Source organism: Salvelinus alpinus, chromosome 30 (assembly GCF_045679555.1).
Source record: "Salvelinus alpinus chromosome 30, SLU_Salpinus.1, whole genome shotgun sequence".
Lineage (NCBI taxonomy): Eukaryota > Metazoa > Chordata > Actinopteri > Salmoniformes > Salmonidae > Salvelinus > Salvelinus alpinus.
In genome coordinates, this window is record NC_092115.1 from 31,028,889 (window position 1) to 31,047,133 (window position 18,245).

The 18,245-nt window shown below is 42.6% G+C and overlaps 1 protein-coding gene across 1 annotated transcript in view; it reads right to left on the reverse strand.

Moving 5' to 3' along the window:
- Positions 1–18,245, reverse strand: part of LOC139559871 (adenylate cyclase type 1-like) — a 67,591-nt gene that overhangs the window by 42,297 nt on the left and 7,049 nt on the right. Inside the window, exons 2-4 of the mRNA XM_071376297.1 lie at positions 16,510–16,659; positions 16,065–16,183; positions 6,729–6,840 (exon numbers count right to left, since the gene is read on the reverse strand). Of these exons, the coding sequence (XP_071232398.1) occupies positions 6,729–6,840; positions 16,065–16,183; positions 16,510–16,659 (381 nt within the window). The remainder of the gene's footprint in view (positions 1–6,728; positions 6,841–16,064; positions 16,184–16,509; positions 16,660–18,245) is intronic.

The following is an 18,245-nucleotide window of genomic DNA, read 5'->3' on the forward strand; positions in this document are numbered from 1 at the left end:
TGACATTTCACATTCTTAAAATAAAGTGGTGATCCTAACTTACCTAATACAGGGAATTTTACATTTTAAATGTCAGGAATTGTGAAAAACTGAGTTTAAATGTATTTGGCTAAGGTGTATGTAAACTTCCGACTTCAACTATATGAAATCACACATATGGAATCATGTAGTAAGCAAAAAAGTCCCTCATCCACCTGTCCCACTTTCACTCTTTCTCTGTCTCCTCCTGTTTCTAATCTGTCTAAAAAAAAACATTAAAAAAAAGGTGGAATTCCAGAAGAAATATTCTCCATAGGCCCTAATCATCCACCATCATTTCGGCTATAAACCATTTCTATTTCTTAACAATTTGATGAGATCACCGTAACATTTTTTTTATTAATAAATACAATGCCAGGAAAATCTATGACCTAGCTATGTAAACATAAGCCAATGAGATAGGTGACACCTAATTTCTAATAAGACAGTAGTGTTGATTGAACAATCGAACCACATATAGAACAAATAAAAACTCACTCAAACTTACATCATCAACCCTCCAAAGCCCAAAGCTAATCTCGGCTAACTACTCAGACACAGTCAGGTAGAATGAACACCGTAAATCAAATAATAAAGAGTGGAACACATAATGAAAGTTCTGAAACTTCAGAGGAGAGCTAGAGTATTGGGTTCTGTTTGAGTTCTCTAGCTATATCACTAGCTCTTTATAGCTGTGTGAATGCACAAATAACAGAAGTTATACATTTTCATCAGGACTTGGGAGACTCCCCTTCACTTCCTTTGTTCCTTCGGGCTCCTACTCACACAGCCATTTCAAATAGACAGCTTAAGCAATTACACTGTGCCAAAGGAGCAAGCCACAGAGTTAAGCCACCTGCGTGAGGAACGTAGGCTACGTGCCAGCTATTCACTAACAGGTAACCCTCTGTCTACGTTCCAAATGGCACCCCGTTCCCTTCATAGTGCATAACATAGAGAATAGGCAGCCATTTGGGATTTAGCTTTAAAAAGAAAATAAATAATTAGTTTTCTTTAAGTGTAACACTCCAAGGTGCTACTGTGTCTGCTAGCACTGGTTTAACTGGGGGGAGACATCGTCTTCCTGTACAACAGGAGAGGTACTGTACTACTAGACCAAGCCACCTACAAGGACAAATCCATTAATATGATCCCTGAGTGTTCAAACTACTGGAAAGACAGAGATCACATATAGCTCCAAAATGAACACCCTCTGTTAAAAGGAGAGGCGCAACTAGGCTCCCTGCTAGTGAGTATTTATGAACGTACTCCACTATATAAACACCTAAACTCTATCTTTTTAATATAAACAAATGTGAGCAAGCAGGGATGAAACTAGGGTGAAACCAGGGTGAAACATCCATGGTGTGGGTTAAGAGAGTGAAGCTATAACAGATGGTGGGTTGTACACTAGAGTCTGGCTATAGTGAGGCTATAATAAGTAGATAGAGTCTGGAGTTGTGGATACGTGAGGGAGAGGAAAGCCCTGGTGCTTAGAAAGCCTCCTCTCCTCTCAGTCCTCTCTCTGTGCTGTGCTGCGTCTCTTCTCCTGTCCCTGTGTTAGTTCATCTGATCTGCCCAGTGAGCTAGGGCTTAGGAGGCTGATTCAGACCCAAGCCATGCAGGATTACTCTGGCCCTGTCACGTTACCATACCACCCATGCGCAAACTGTATGGCCATGATGAGAGAGAGAGAGAGAGAGAGAGAGAGAGAGAGAGAGAGAGAGAGAGAGAGAGAGAGAGAGAGAGAGAGAGAGAGAGAGAGAGAGAGAGAGAGATTATATTAAGCAAAACAGACAGCACCATTTTCTTGTTTTTTAAATTTACGGATAGCCAGGGGCACACTTCAACACTCAGACATCATTTACAAATGATGCATGTGTGTTTAGTGAGTCTGCCAGAACAGAAGCAGTAGGGATGACGAGGTATGTTCTCTTGATAAGTGCATGAATTGGACCATTTTCCTGTTCTGCTAAGCATTCAAAATGTAACTAGTACTTTTGGGTGTCAGGGAAAGTACATTATTTTGTTTAGGAATGTAGTGAAGTAAAAGTAAAAGTTGTCAAAAATATAAATAGTAAAGTAAAGTACAAATACCCCCAAAAAACTACTTAAGTAGTGCTTTAAAGTATTTTTACTTAAGTACTTTACACCACTGCCTAAACGTTGTGTGTTCCGTCCGTCGTCAAGGTGACTGGGTGTAGTAGAGAATGTCATCCAGACAAGACGGCCTGACCATGGCTCTAGCACATCAATATTATTATGTTAAGGTCTGTCATTGTATCAAATCAAAACAAATTGTATTTGTCACATGCTTTGTAAACAATGGATATAGACTAAAAGTGAAACGTTTCGTTACAGGCCCTTTCCAGCAATTCAGAGGGGGAAAAAAGATAAATAATTGAAGAATTGAAAAATAGTAACACAAGCAATAAATACACAATGAGTAACAATAACGTGGCTATATACACGGGGTACCAGTACTGTGTTGATGTGCAGGGGTTTGAGGTAATTGAGGTAGATAGTTGTAATAGTTGTGCGCGGCCACGCAGTCTTGGGAGAACAGGGATTACAAGACGGGACTAAGCACGCACCTCTGAGGGCCCAGCGTGGTGGATATGTTGCTGCCGACCCTCACCACATGGGGTGGCCTATCAGGAAGTGCAGGATCCAGTTGCAGAGGGGGGTGTTTAATCCCAGGGTCCTTAGTTTAGTGATGAGCTTTGAGGACACTACGGTGATGAACGCTGAGCTGTAATCAATAAACAGCATTCTAATGTAGGTGTTCCTTTTGTCCAGGTGGGAAAGGGCAGTGTGGAGAGCAATAGAGCTTGCGTCCTCTGTTGATCTGTTGGGGTGGTATGCGAATAGGAGTGGGGTCCAGGGTGTCTGGGATGATGGTGTTGATGTGAGCCATGACCAGTCTTTCAAAGCATTTCATGGCTACAGATGTGAGTGCTACGTGGCGATATTCATTTAGACAGGTTGCCTTGGCATTCTTGGGCATAGGGACTATGGTATCAACTAAAACATACGTCAGTCCCTTCCCAAAAGACGTTATGGGACATGGGATTTCTGTGCTCAGCTGTGTCCATTGGCTTCTCTGACACTCATTTACACAATGATGATGATCTGTGTGTGTGTGTGTGTGTGTGTGTGTGTGTGTGTGTGTGTGTGTGTGTGCGTGCGTGCGTGCGTGCGTGCGTGCGTGCGTGCGTGCGTGCGTGCGTGCGGGCGGGAGCCAAAAAGGAGCTCTGACTTGTTGAAATAATCAAACAGGACATAAGAAGAAATATCAAAGAGTCCGATTACAAATGTAAGCCCACAAATAAGTACAGGGAACAGAGGGATAGGAACATGAAATATAACAGGGGCATGAAATATACAGTTCATGGAAGCAGGCTGCTGTGTGTCAATTAAACAGACCAGAAACAAGGAGCTGGTCTAAGAGCTGAGATGCAAAGTGGCGTTGAGAGGAGATTGGAAGAGAGAAAGAAGAGAGAGGGGGATAAGAAAGCTCTGTGTAAACTCTACCATGGAAACTGAAAAATCACACATGCACATGCACACACCCAGAGCCAGAGTCATTAAAAGTTATTGCATAATAATGCTGTATAAATCAGCAGAGTATCTCTCTCTGCACAGAGACTATTGATTCCGGTGCTTGGTAGACAGAGAGAAACCGAGAGAAACATTGTTTAAACAGTGGAATGTGTTTCTTCATCACATACTAATTGTCTTAGGGCCAGACATTTTTCCTGTAACCACGTGACTGATTAGGAAAAGGCCCTAGTTATGGGCTATGATAGGGCCTGGAGTTTTTCCTGATCAGGTCACATGATTAAGGAAAAACAAAAGGCCCTATGGGTTACGAATGTGTTATGAAGTCCTCATTTAGGTTAGATGCCCTTTAAAGGTGCACTATGCAGAAAACGCTCCACCATTTCCTGGTTGCTAAAATTGCAAGTTTGCCTAATTTCAGGTTATGTGACAAAACAAGCAAGTATAGTTTAGAGAATCATTGTACCATCTAAAAATATATATAGTATTTTCAGCTGTTTGAAGCTGGTGAACAAAACCCAACGTAAAAGACTCAAAAACAAAACTTAAGAACGGGAAGCATAGAAATAGGGCACATAGAACAGATCTACCACTTCTTAGACTTGCTTTCAATGAGAAAGCAAGAGACAGATCTATAACTCACATTACTATGTACATTTGGTCGGGTCGTCCCAAAAAGTTACATATTTCAGCTTTAAATAAAAGGGATAACCCATAGTTTAAGATGGAAGGGTTTAACCAAATCAACAGTAATGTTCTTTTTGTCCTTTTAATTTTGACACAAACACAGAGCAACATCAATACACCCTAAGGCGCAGGGAGGGGAGTGATAGAGAGGCTGTGAGAGAAGCCAGCGTGAAACAGTCGGCACAGTTTACAAAGAAACAGACTGAAAGGGAAGTGGGATCAAACTCGTTTCTTACATGCCTAAAGTCAAATGTGATACCAAGTCATTGCTCATTTGCATTGTGCATGTCTTAGAGAGAGAGAGATGGGGGGTGGTGGAAAAGAAAGAAGCATGAGTAGTGGGTGAGAGGAGAGTAGAGGAGAGAAAGAAAGATATGAGTGGGAGAGAAAGAGAGGAGGAGTCGGTTTGAGGGAGGATAATTGGAGAGAGCGCTGTGTTCTTGGCCCACTTCCCCGGTGGAGAGACAACAAGTTCAACAGTTGGACAGGTGGTGTGGGGATGGTGTGGCGACCGGCAGGACTGACGAGCTGAGACTCTGCCCGGTGGACATGTGGCTTCGCCCGCTCCTCGTCTTTGACAGGGAGAGACAGTGTGTGTGTGTGTCTCAACTTGTGTGCTTGTGCGTGTGTGCTTGTGCGTGTGAGTGTGTGCAGCCTGTTGTGGCCAGGCAGAATGAATCACTTGCGGTGCCACTTATCACAGTGACTGGGACTATGGGTCAGGACACAGGGTGGAACCTCTGGTGAGGGAGTTAAAGTCTGGGGACAGTTGTCACTGTGATCTGTGGGGACACTGCCACTGGGGAGATAGGAGTGTGAAAATGTGACAGTTGTGACACAATACACATCAAGCTTATGGGAGATAGCTTAAAGCTTGATGTGAAATGTGGTTCTTGCATGTCAGCGTCTACTATATACTGTATATAATCTCTCTTTCTCTCTCTCAGTTACTCTGACTTGTGAGGCATTAGGCTGTAGGACTGTATCTGTGCCGACAGGCTGGCCATGACCTTCTTATATGAATACTGTAGGCCAAGAGCATTGAAGGCATGGAAATATATACAATTGGGAATAATCACAAAATTACCAATGTCACAGTTTCTAGAAATTCCATCTGAAAATTACACTGTACCATCATGACCGCCCTTCATCACCTTTAGACAAACTGCAGTCGTCTTGTCTGGTTTTGTTTTTAATTGCATGTAAACAAAGACTGAAAATAGCCGGGCCGATATGGCCAAGAAAATGTTCTATGAAAGCAGAAAAGGGTTGGGTGTAATCCCGTGGATTAAGGGATTGCACAGGCACATGTGCACAGTGTATATAATTGGTGCCAGATTACATGTAGTTAAGAGAGGTGGGAGGATGATCTGCTGGGTGTGTGTGGTTAGGGTTGGAGAGCTACGGGTGAGGGGTGAGGGGTGACGGGTGACGGGTGACGGACCCGACACCTCTAACTCCAACACAACACATATATGTTTCAGCCTAATATCAACATCTGGGATTCCCTGTAGAAGGGGGGGTGTGGGGTGAGGCTACTACAGCAATCATGCCTGTTGAGAGGTGAATATACACTATAATGTTGTAATATATTAATTAACGATAACTGCAACAGCAAAACCCGGCAAAAATAGTACTAAAGTACTAAAATGTAAATGTTTTTGCCCAAAGCAAGACAAAAGTTGCATGGACTTTCGCGGCACCAACATAGCAAGAGAGTTGCTAAGAATGAAACACTATATATTGACAGAAGGAGCGTGCACATCTGTTTCCATTGACACTGGATGGAAACATTGGGACGGATACAACTCGTACCAGTCCGCTTACCCCTCCATTCAGATCATTCAAAACGATCACAGACGAGACATCTGGAATGGATTAAGAGTCCCGCCATCTCTTCCTCAGATGAGAGCATGTGTAATCATATTAAACATATGTGGCCCTGATGCCACTGATGACATTCTGGAAAGCTGGAATGACAGCTGTGAGAGCCAGTCAACCGTATCTCACATCCTTAAATGAAGATACACACGATCCATATCGCTACGGGTCAAAACCAGACCCAAAGCCTATACAGACCAGGGAGCAAAAGGACAGTCCTCTAGTCAAAGACAAACTGACAACATTGGGCAATTGTAGGTCAGAAGGGGATCAAAATTGTCTGTGACAAATAAACAGATAACATTTTTCTCAATGATGCACCAGCAATTACTTAAATGAATGTATCAAAGCAAAAATGACCAAAGTATATGACTTGGTATTCATACTTCAACAACAAGCACCAGGGTAGTATGTAGATGAGGATAAACTATGCTACAGTATAACAACTAAACAACCGATTGCCCATGCTAGCATGTCTCGGAGCCAGCCTTTAGAATAGGGTGAGCATGAGGAAAAGTAGACCTACAGTAAGTGTCAAAAGTAGAAGCTTAAAGTGAGAACAGGAAAGATAATAGACTTACCGTGGCCAGCTCATCAAACTTCCCAAAGAGCTCATTGAGAAGTTTGACCAGCTCCTGGGCTGTGCACTGAGACGCCAGGCTGGTAAACCCCACAATGTCAGCAAACAGGATACTGGAAGAGAGTGAGAAGAGATGAGAGATTAGAAAAATGCGAGAAAGAGAGAGTTGGGGGTGAGGAGAGACATAGAAATACTAAAATACATTCCAAGATGACAGGTACAGCATCAGCTTCCTGATATAACAGTATCTCAGACGTGAGATGTTAGATCGTGCCAACAAGGGATAGAGATGAGCATCGCGTGCTAGGTCAGATTGTTGACGTGAGCATTGTCTCTTTTGATAATGTGTTTAGATTGAGATTGAACGGTGACAGCCAATGAGATGATCCATGTTCTGTTCCATTGCCTGACAGGCAGTGAAATCAAGCAGGACTCAGAATAGCAACATGGATTGTTCTTCCCTAGATCATTCTCATAGGGATCAAAGCAGAGCCATGCCCTGTTAGGAGTTAGACAGACACCTCCCTAAGTAGTTAGTATCTGTTTTACCATTTAGAAATGAATGCACTTTATGTATCCAGTCCCCCCCATTTGAAGAAGTCCTTCACCTATAGTATATTAAATGTAGTCAAAAGTTTAGTATTTGGTCCCATATTCCACTAATGACTACATCAAGCTACAAAATTGTTGGATGCATTTGCAGTTTGTTTTGGTTGTGTTTCGGATTATGTTCGGATTATATTTTTTCTTTAAAAAAAAACCTGTATTAAACAAAATCTCTTTCTCTGAGCAATTGTATTAGTATAAAATAATATAATTATAACTTTTTTTTAGCATACAATATATCTCAGTATAGGGCTGACCTACAGTATATGGCCAAAATATCGTATCACAAAATATTTAACATTTTTGAAATGACGGTATTGTAGGTTTTTTAATAAATTCTAAATTTGTTTTACGAGTTGTGCATGACCCTAGGGTGGCAACACAACATAAGTGATTTCAATTTACACACTGCTACATAGGGCTGCACAATGTGTGCAAAAGATCTAGGCCTTATTTTTGACCAAATATTACAATTGCAATGGCACTTCAACTGAGCCTGCAACGCTGCCGGCTTCATACCTAAGTGGAATCATTTATGCCATAAATGCCACATTATTTTTGAGTTTGCAATTTCACACAAAAGAATGGAGAAGCGTGCCTAATTATGACACGTGCATTTGTTTACTGTATGTCTGATGTCGAGACTTGACACATGTAAAATATGAAATACCTCCCAAATTAAATGTTGAAATGTTTAGGATTATATTTTGTAAAACGACAGGGGGGGGGGGGGGTGTTAATTTGAATTTCATGCTCATTTTATTATTTAAAAGTGGAACATGAATTGCATCATTGAAGTCACAAGTGCCCCAACGTTTTTTGATCCTCGCCATTCTCTGGAAGTCACCCTCTGAGTTTTGTCAGCAACACATGACAACAGAGAACCCTCTAAGCGAGTTGGTAGGGGCGAGGCGGTGGTTCGGGATTCACGATAGTGAGCAATCGGCATATGATCTAGTGGTCGAGCAACAACAACTGCGCTCCTTGAGTGACAAGGGGCGGGGCTTAGTCAGACAGCGGGAGAGAGATGACTCAAGTAGCGGAGTAAACTACAAAAACGGAGTGGTGCATCACATTTAACAAACCAAACATTGAAATACCATTATAGAAGGTAAAGTAAAAACCCAAACCGGTCTGTGCATATAAACCGCTATACAATAAACTACGGTATATTTTATTATGTATTTTTTAGGCCTACCATCTTTTTTTCTCATCTTTATCAAGGGTGCCAATAATATATCCCAGATCAGCCGTATTCCCTCCAGCCCTGACCCCAATAAACAAATCATCCTATTAGAGCAATTACTGTGAGCAGATGTTATTAGCCCAGTGTTGAGTAATATCCTCCCCCAGCGCCCCAGCGCCAGGGCTCATGGGGCATTTAAGCCCTGGACCGAGCCTCTCAGACAGCGCTGTCTCCCAGTCTGTGTTGCACCCGCAAGACCGCATCACCAGGCCAGGCAGATATACTGTATTTGACCTCGCCATGTAATCCTCCATCATCTCACCCAGCCAGATCTCATCACATTCCAGGGGACATCTCTGCCATCTCCCTATTATACTAATGTGTGGTGGGGCAGAGTACTGCTGTGATGGCCCAAAAAAACCTGCCAAAACACATTTATGTTGTAATCAGTGTATAATGGACCAATAAACATTGTATTGTATCGTAATGTAGCCTTTCTGAAGCAGCCAGGCGAGCCTAGCTCGTGATTGGAATGTAATCATGTTGTGTGTGAAAAGGCTTGCAAAGCAAATTAGAGGGGGTCAAGGCTAGAGGTGTGTGTGTGTGTGTGTGTGTGTGTGTGTGTGTGTGTGTGTGTGTGTGTGTGTGTGTGTGTGTGTGTGTGTGTGTGTGTGTGTGTGTGTGTGTGTGTGTGTGTGTGTGTGTGTGTGTGTGTGTGTGTGTGTGTGTGTGTGTGTGTGTGTGTGTGTGTGTGAGGAGCAGTTGTTGACATCAAGGCTCTTGTAGAGACTGGTGGCGGTGGTAAAGAGCCTGCTTGATGAGATGGCGTGTGGGTCGCAGTGATAAAAGCCACCCTGAGCAGAGGGTCAATTACTTCCTGGATGGATAATTCTGCTGATTCTCTGTGTGAGAGGACAGGGAGGCAGGCGGTGTTGTGACACACACACACACACACACACACACACACACACACAAACACAGACAGCACATCATCAACAGGTGTAAAGTCCCCAGAGGGCCGTGCTCTAGGAGATCTAGACCTGTCAAGCCAGACCAGAATGTGTCAGGTGGGATTCAGGAGATGGCTGTGAGGCAACCTGCCTGCCTGTCTGTCTGGGGTTACGCAACAATAGCAGACTGTCAGTAGGATTGGGCATGTTGCCAGTAATGTGGGACAATGGAGTCTGTCTGTCTGTGTGTGTGTGTGTGTGTGTGTGTGTGTGTGTGTGTGTGTGTGTGTGTGTGTGTGTGTGTGTGTGTGTGTGTGTGTGTGTGTGTGTGTGTGTGTGTGTGTGTGTGTGTGTGTGTGTGTGTGTGTGTGTGTGTGTCTGTGTGTGTGTGTGTGTGTGTGAGGAGCAGTTGTTGACATCAAGGCTCTTGTAGAGACTGGTGGCGGTGGTAAAGAGTCTGCTTGATGAGATGGCTTGTGGGTCGCAGTGATAAAAGCCACCCTGAGCAGAGGGTCAATTACTTCCTGGATGGATAATTCTGCTGATTCTCTGTGTGAGAGGACAGGGAGGCAGGCGGTGTTGTGACACACACACACACACACACACACACACACACAAACACAGACAGCACATCATCAACAGGTGTAAAGTCCCCAGAGGGCCGTGCTCTAGGAGATCTAGACCTGTCAAGCCAGACCAGAATGTGTCAGGTGGGATTCAGGAGATGGCTGTGAGGCAACCTGCCTGCCTGTCTGTCTGGGGTTACGCAACAATAGCAGACTGTCAGTAGGATTGGGCATGTTGCCAGTAATGTGGGACAATGGAGTCTGTCTGTCTGTGTGTGTGTGTGTGTGTGTGTGTGTGTGTGTGTGTGTGTGTGTGTGTGTGTGTGTGTGTGTGTGTGTGTGTGTGTGTGTGTGTGTGTGTGTGTGTGTGTGTGTGTGTGTGTGTGTGTGTGTGTGTGTGTGTGTGTGTGTGTGTGTGTGTGTGAGGAGCAGTTGTTGACATCAAGGCTCTTGTAGAGACTGGTGGCGGTGGTAAAGAGCCTGCTTGATGAGATGGCGTGTGGGTCGCAGTGATAAAAGCCACCCTGAGCAGAGGGTCAATTACTTCCTAGATGGATAATTCTGCTGATTCTCTGTGTGAGAGGACAGGGAGGCAGGCGGTGTTGTGACACACACACACACACACACACACACACACACACACACACACACACACACACACACACACACACACACACACACACACAAACACAGACAGCACATCATCAACAGGTGTAAAGTCCCCAGAGGGCCGTGCTCTAGGAGATCTAGACCTGTCAAGCCAGACCAGAATGTGTCAGGTGGGATTCAGGAGATGGCTGTGAGGCAACCTGCCTGCCTGTCTGTCTGGGGTTACGCAACAATAGCAGACTGTCAGTAGGATTGGGCATGTTGCCAGTAATGTGGGACAATGGAGTCTGTCTGTCTGTGTGTGTGTGTGTGTGTGTGTGTGTGTGTGTGTGTGTGTGTGTGTGTGTGTGTGTGTGTGTGTGTGTGTGTGTGTGTGTGTGTGTGTGTGTGTGTGTGTGTGTGTGTGTGTGTGTGTGTGTGTGTGTGTGTGTGTGTGTGTGTGTGTGTGTGTGTGTGTTGTCCGTTGGTTTGAAGGCTGCAGGAAGTGGCAGATTTACAAAAATTGCCTCAGGTCTTACAATGCCTTCAGAAAGTATTCACACCCCTTGACTTCTTCCACATTTTGTTGTGTTACCACCTGAATTTGAAATGTATTAAATTGTGATATTTTTGGTCACTGGCCTACACACAATACCCCATATTGTTAAAGTGGAATTATGTTTTTAGAAATGTTTACTAATTAATGAAAAATGAAAAGCTGAAATGTCTTGAGTCAGTAAGTATTCAACCTCTTTGCTATGGCACTTTCAGAGCTGGGCAGGGAAAAGAAAAAAGAAAGAAAGACAACACATTTCTGGAGTAAAAACACAGGTGCTGCTGATCATACTGCCATCGTCATGGAGGCAGAGGATATGTCCTGTATATGTAGCCCATGTATCTGATGCTGTCTAGCGAATAGTATGGCATGACAGAATCAGATACACAGTTTTTTTTTTACTGTTACTGCATTGTTAGTACACAAACGAGCAAAAGGCTCTGATGAATTGCTTTTCTAATTCTCTTCCCATCTATGTTTCCCCCTTTTCTTTTCCCAGTATAATTCTGCACACACCATTGCATATTACCTTCCTCCTTTTCCCTCTTTCCTTCTCAGTGCAACACAAACAGACACAGATTAATGTGATGTAAATTGAGAGATTAATACAATCGAAAGCATCTATTAACTTATCTAGTTTGCAAAGAAGATTCCCTTATCATGGAGCATTATACTCTATGGCTGGCATTTCATGTGAGGTAATGCTCTGTAACATATTATGGCTTTTCTTAGCTTAACTTTGGCAATGTTTCATTTTTTTAAATTTAGAGACGTTTATTAGTACGGCATAATATTTAAGTGTTTAGTAACTTCCCACACCAGCACTGTATCATAATAATCCAAGCTACCTTAATCATTTCATTTATTTCAAATCCAGTCGCGGAACATAATAACAAAGTATTGACTAAATTACTGTACCACTGTTACCTTTTCAATTATAGCCGACCTAATCATATTATTCACCCCTTGCAATAGGCTTGGATCTCTTTCAGTAGATCGTCAGTGGGCACTAACTGCATGTGAACAAGGCCTAAAGCCCTTCGGTGCAGTGAGAGGCACAGAGCAATCAGCAGCACTCCACTGAGACGTGTCCATATTTAACCACACACACACACACACACACACACACACACACACACACACACACACACACACACACACACACACACACACACACACACACACACACACACACACACGCACACATGCAGAAACAAACATACACACACAGCCTTACGCTAAACAGTTTAGTGTCCATTGCATTTAATCTCCTGCAGAGGCTTAATCCCGAGGCTAAGCAAACTTCCCACCTCATGCGTCAACACCCCTCTGACAACATGAAGGAAATAAATACACAAAGTGAAAGAGGGCGAAATAAAGAAAATGAGGAAGAGGAGGAGAGTAGAGGGAGGATAGAGGAAGAAAGAGATAGAGAGGATGGAGTGGGGGAGAGGAAGACAAGAGGGGTTGATAATCAAGTGAAGAGTAGCAACAGGAGGGTGGGAGAGGGGGAGAGAGAGAGGGAGAGAGAGGGAGAGAGAGAGAGATGTAACACTGTACATAGCCATAATATGACATTTGAATGTCTCTATTCCTTTGAAACTTTCGTGAATGTAATGTTTACTGTTCATTTTTGATTGTGTATTTCACTTTAGTTTATTATCTATTTCACTTGTTTTGGCAATGTAAATATATGTTTACCATGCCAATAAAGCCTTTTGAATTCAATTGCAAAGAAAGAGGGAGGGAGGGACGGAGGCATGGAGAGAGGAAAGTGGAGAGAGAGAGGGAGGAAAGGAGTGAGGGAAGGAGGCATGGAGAGAGGAAAGTGGAGAGAGAGAGGGAGGAAAGGAGTGAGGGAAGGAGCCAAAAAAGCTCTTTGGAAGTGGAAGAGTTACTGACGAAGAAGCACTCAGTCAACCCACTGAATAAATCGCTGGTCCCCCTCCAGCGAAACCAGTGTGTTGGTCGGTAACATTCTGTGCAAGCTAATGCCATCTGGCAAACACTAACACCAACCACTGACTGAGACACAATGCCCCTCTGTCAGCTCACAAGAAGCTTTGCTCAATGCCAATTTAACTATTACAACAGCAAACCCAAGCGTCAAATCTGGAGGAAACCTGGCACCATCCCTACGGTGTGTTCCATAACGGTGAAGCTTGTTGGTGCCATCATCATGCTGTGGGGATGTTTTTCAGCAGCAGGCACTGGGAGACTAGTCAGGATAGAGGGAAAAGTGAACGGAGCAAAGTACAGAGAGATCTGAAAACCTGCGCCAGAGCACTCAGAACCTCAGACTGGACAACGACCTTAACCACACAGCCAAGACAACGCAGGAGGGGCTTCGGGACAAGTCTGTGAATGTCTTTAAGTGGTCCAGCCAGAGCCCGGACTTGAACCTGATCAAACATCTCTGGAGAGACCTGAAAATAGCTGTGCAGCGACGCTCCCCATCCAATCTGACGGAGCTTGAGAGGATCTGCAGAGAAGAATGGGAGAACTCCACAAATACCAGTGTGCCAAGCTTGTTGCGTCATACCCAAGAAGACTCAAGGCTGTAATCGCTTCCAACGGTGCATCAACAAAGTACTGCGTAAAGGGTCTGAATACTTCTGTAAATTATATATTTCAATGATATATATATACTGTATATATATACACACACACACACACACACTTGCAAACAAATCTAAAAACCATTTTGTAGATTGATGAGAAGATCTTTTATTTAAAATTTAGAATAAGTATGTAATTTAACAAAATGTGGAAAAAGTCAAGGGGTCTGAAAACTTTCCGAATGCACTGTATATGGTACATTTCAGCTGCATAGCAAGAATATTCTTTGCCAAGACCCCGAACCCTCTCTCGGCACATGACATTCCGTTGCTAATGTAAATTGAAAAGTTTATGTACATATTATGTAAATTGAAATAACGTTACTGGTTACCTTAAATCACTGTAATCACATTTTCAAGTAATATGCCAAACGCTAGTTACAGTTGAAGTCGGAAGTTTACATACACCTTAGCCAAAAACATTTAAACTCAGTTTTTCACAATTTCTGACATATATTCCTAGTAAAAATTCCCTGTCTTAGGTCAATTAGGATCACCACTTTATTTTAAGAATGTGAAATGTCAGAATAATAGCAGAGAATGATTTATTTCAGCTTTTATTTCTTTCATCACATTCACAGTGGGTCAAAAGTTTACACACACTCAATTAGTATTTGGTAGCATTGCCTTTAAATTGTTTAACTTGGGTCAAATGTTTCCGGTAGCCTTCCACAAGCTTCCCACGATAAGTTGGGTGAATTTTGGCCCATTCCTCCTGACAGAGCTGGTGTAACTGAGTCAGGTTTGTAGGCCTCCTTGCTTGCACACGCTTTTCAGCTCTACCCACAAATTTTCTATAGGATTGAGGTCAGGGCTTTGTGATGGCCACTCCAATACCTTGACTTTGTTGTCCTTAAGCAATTTTTCCACAACTTTGGAAGTATGCTTGGGGTCATTGTCCATTTGGAAGAACCATTTGCGACCAAGCTTTAACTTCCTGACTGATGTCTTGAGATGTTGCTTCAATATATCCACATAATTTTCCTTCCAGTCCCTCCAGCAGCAAAACACCCCACAACATGATGCTGCCACCCCCGTACTTCACGGTTGGGATGGTGTTCTTCGGCTTGCAAGCATCACCTTTTTTTCCTCCAAACATAATGATGGTCATTATAGCCAAACAGTTCTATTTTTGTTTCATCAGACCAGAGGACATTTCTCCAAAAAGTATGATCTTTGTTCCCATGTGCAGTTGCAAACCGTAGTCTTGCTTTTTTATGGCGGTTTTGGAGCGGTGGCTTCTTCCTTGCTGAGCGGCCTTTCACGTTATGTCGATATAGGACTCGTTTTACTGTGGATATAGAAACTTTTGTACCCGTTTCCTCCAGCATCTTCACAGGGTCCTGTGCTGTTGTTCTGGGATTGATTTGCACTTTTCGCACCAAAGTACGTTAATCTCTAGGAGACAGAACGCGTCTCTACCTGAGCGATATGACGGCTGTGTGGTCCCATGGTGTTTAGACTTGCATACTATTGTTTGTACAGATGAACCTGGTACCTTCAGGCGTTTGGAAATTGCTCCCAAGGATGAACCAGACTTGTGGAGATCTACAATTTTTTTCTGAGGTCTTGGCTGATTTCTTTTGATTTTCTCATGATGTCAAGCAAAGCGGCACTGAGTTTGAAGGTAGGCCTTGAAACACATCCACAGGTACACCTCCAATTGTCAATTAGCCTATCAGAAGCTTCTAAAGCCATGACATCATTTTCTGGAATTTTCCAAGCTGTTTAAAGGCACAGTCAACTTAGTGTATGTAAACTTCTGACCCAGTGGAATTGTGATACAGTGAATTATAAGTGACATAATCTGTCTGTAAACAATTGCTGGAAAAATTACTTGTGTCATGCACAAAGTAGATGTTCTAACCGACTATAGTTTGTTAACAAGAAATTTGTGGAGTGGTTGAAAAACTAGTTTTAATGACTCCAACCTAAGTGTATGTAAACTTCCGACTTCAACTGTATGTAGAATACTATCATAATGTGATCTTGCAGACATTCATTCAGCTTTGATCTAATTAAACAAGCACCCTTCGCCAAAGTAACTTGTTATCTGGGCAGCCGAACAAGTAGAGCAGACACTGTTATGTAAAATAGAGAATCCTGCACATGCGCAGAATCATCATATTTTAAGCTATCGGCAAGAGACTTCCAGAGAATTCTAAAACGCAGCCATTCCGTTAAAATGATCATCGGAGCTAACCAATGCCAAGTTTCTACCCCTGATGCTGGGGTTGGGAGTTTTGGAGTTTGGATGGGCGTCCTACCTGACGTTGTCGTGGCGTTGGATGTAGATCTTGTGGAAGATCCTTTCTGGAGGCTTCAGGAAGTCTTCTTTCATCTCCATCGCCACGTTCCTGGGCAACAAACTCATCAGAAGTCGCTCCTGTGTGGGTGGGTGAGAGAGAGAGAGAGAGAGAGAGAAGGACAGCGCGAGGAGAAGGACAGAGAGGTATACTTAAAAGTCAATCAGACTTGAGAATATGAGAGGAGAGAGTGTTGGTGGTGGTGCAGATAAGAAAAGTGAGAGATAAAAGGTGGTGGAACAAACTGAATTGAAAAAAAGTGTGAATGAGTCACCAAGTGTGTTTAAAGAAATAATATGAGAGAAATATAGGAGCCTGATTTTACCCTTATGCCTTCTGTTAATGTGTGTTTGTGTGTCTGCATGCTTGTGTGTCCGTGTGAATTTGTGTGTGTGTGTGTTTATACCTGTTTCTCATTCTCATCCTCCATGCGTAGCCTCTCCTCGATGCAGTTGCGTGCCTGTAGGAAAGCCTTCCTCTGTGCTCGCTCAGTCAGGATGCGCACAAACAATCCAGAGAGGTTGACACTGGTAAACAGCACTGTGTTGGCCACCAGCTGCAAGCACAAACACAACATAATGCCACTTAGCATACACTTCATAATATTTTATCCAAAGTGACATAGGATCCCTGCAGAAATTGAACGTGTGACTTTAGTATTGCTAGTCCCATGCTCTCACACCAACTGAGCTACACAGGACTACGCTCTCAAGTTAAGACTGTCTTAGATACCAAATACATGATGCAGCTTTTTCCAAAATCCTAGGGGAAACACTGGCACATTTCTTTTATAGAACGAGAAGGTCACTTTTGGTGATTTTTTATTACCACAACTGTCAAGATGTCAATCTGACTGTTTTGAATTTTTTGAATTTTAATAACTTCCTTTCAATAAAAACCTTGAACCGACCTGTCTCTAACTTTACCAAATGATTTGTATTTAACACTCTAGCAGTCCTTTGAGATAAATATCATAAAATACAAAAACTTTTGGGGCATTTCTACCTCAAAGCACCATGACGGTCAAAATGACCGTATGCATATTTAACAGTAGAATAGCCGGCAGCCAAATAAATCAATGTAATATCCACAATCACAGAGAAATCATTCATATTTAGTTTAGGAAGGTCATATTAAACATGATACTAAGACAATTTATTTCAAAAGAACAGAATAGCATGTTTTGAATTTTATGTATAGGTACTTACAGTATTTGACGAGGCTATATGGCTTCGCCATGCCAATGAAATCAACTTGTCAATTTTGCATACATAACACGCTTGTATTCATTTTCCTGCCCAACCACAGTCAACACATATACTGTATTTTACAGTAAGAATATAAAGGAATATAACAGAATACAATTAATTGCTGTTTGCCATCAGTACTCACAAGAGGAAGAGTGGAGCCGTGGTTATACTAGGAAAAAGTTATATATACCATATTCTGTGCCATTTTGAGAGTTGTTTGGCAAAACTAGGTGAATTTGGAAAGCTTAGAATCTGCTCTCTCCGATAGGGTATAGCAATCAAAACATCTTGCCTGCATGGACCTCTGCAGGATGATTTGAAAAGGTGTTTTTTGGTCAGTGGATGCTGTCAATGTATGCTGCGCTGGTCATCAGTCTCAATTTGGCAATTAATCATTTTGTCACCCATCAGACCAGTATCTATTTAATCTTGTCTTTGGACCACATCTATTATTATATGTGTGAAATTTGTTTCAAAATACTGTAGTTTAGGTATGGTCTGGGTTGGCCGTTAGCTATTTGAACATTTAAAAAAATGAATTAGTTTATCTATTTATTATGGAATATTTACAAAATTGAAATATTGAAATATCAACGGTCAAAATGACTGTCATGGCCATTCTAGTAGTTATGGAATTCCAGCGCGCCGAGTGTTAAAAAGCCATTATGTTGACATCTTCTGAAATATAGACTTACTGACGCGCGCCACTGCGCTGTGGTTGGATGATAAGGAAGAAGCGGCTGTGCGCTTGTGCCTCTAATTCACACCACTGCTCACTCTGTTTGCTACCAATATGTTGTAGCCTAACTTGTCACTCTGATCTCAATGGGACATTGCAACATTTTTGCAATCAAGCCCTTTTTTTTACTTACCCAGAGTCAGATGAACACAT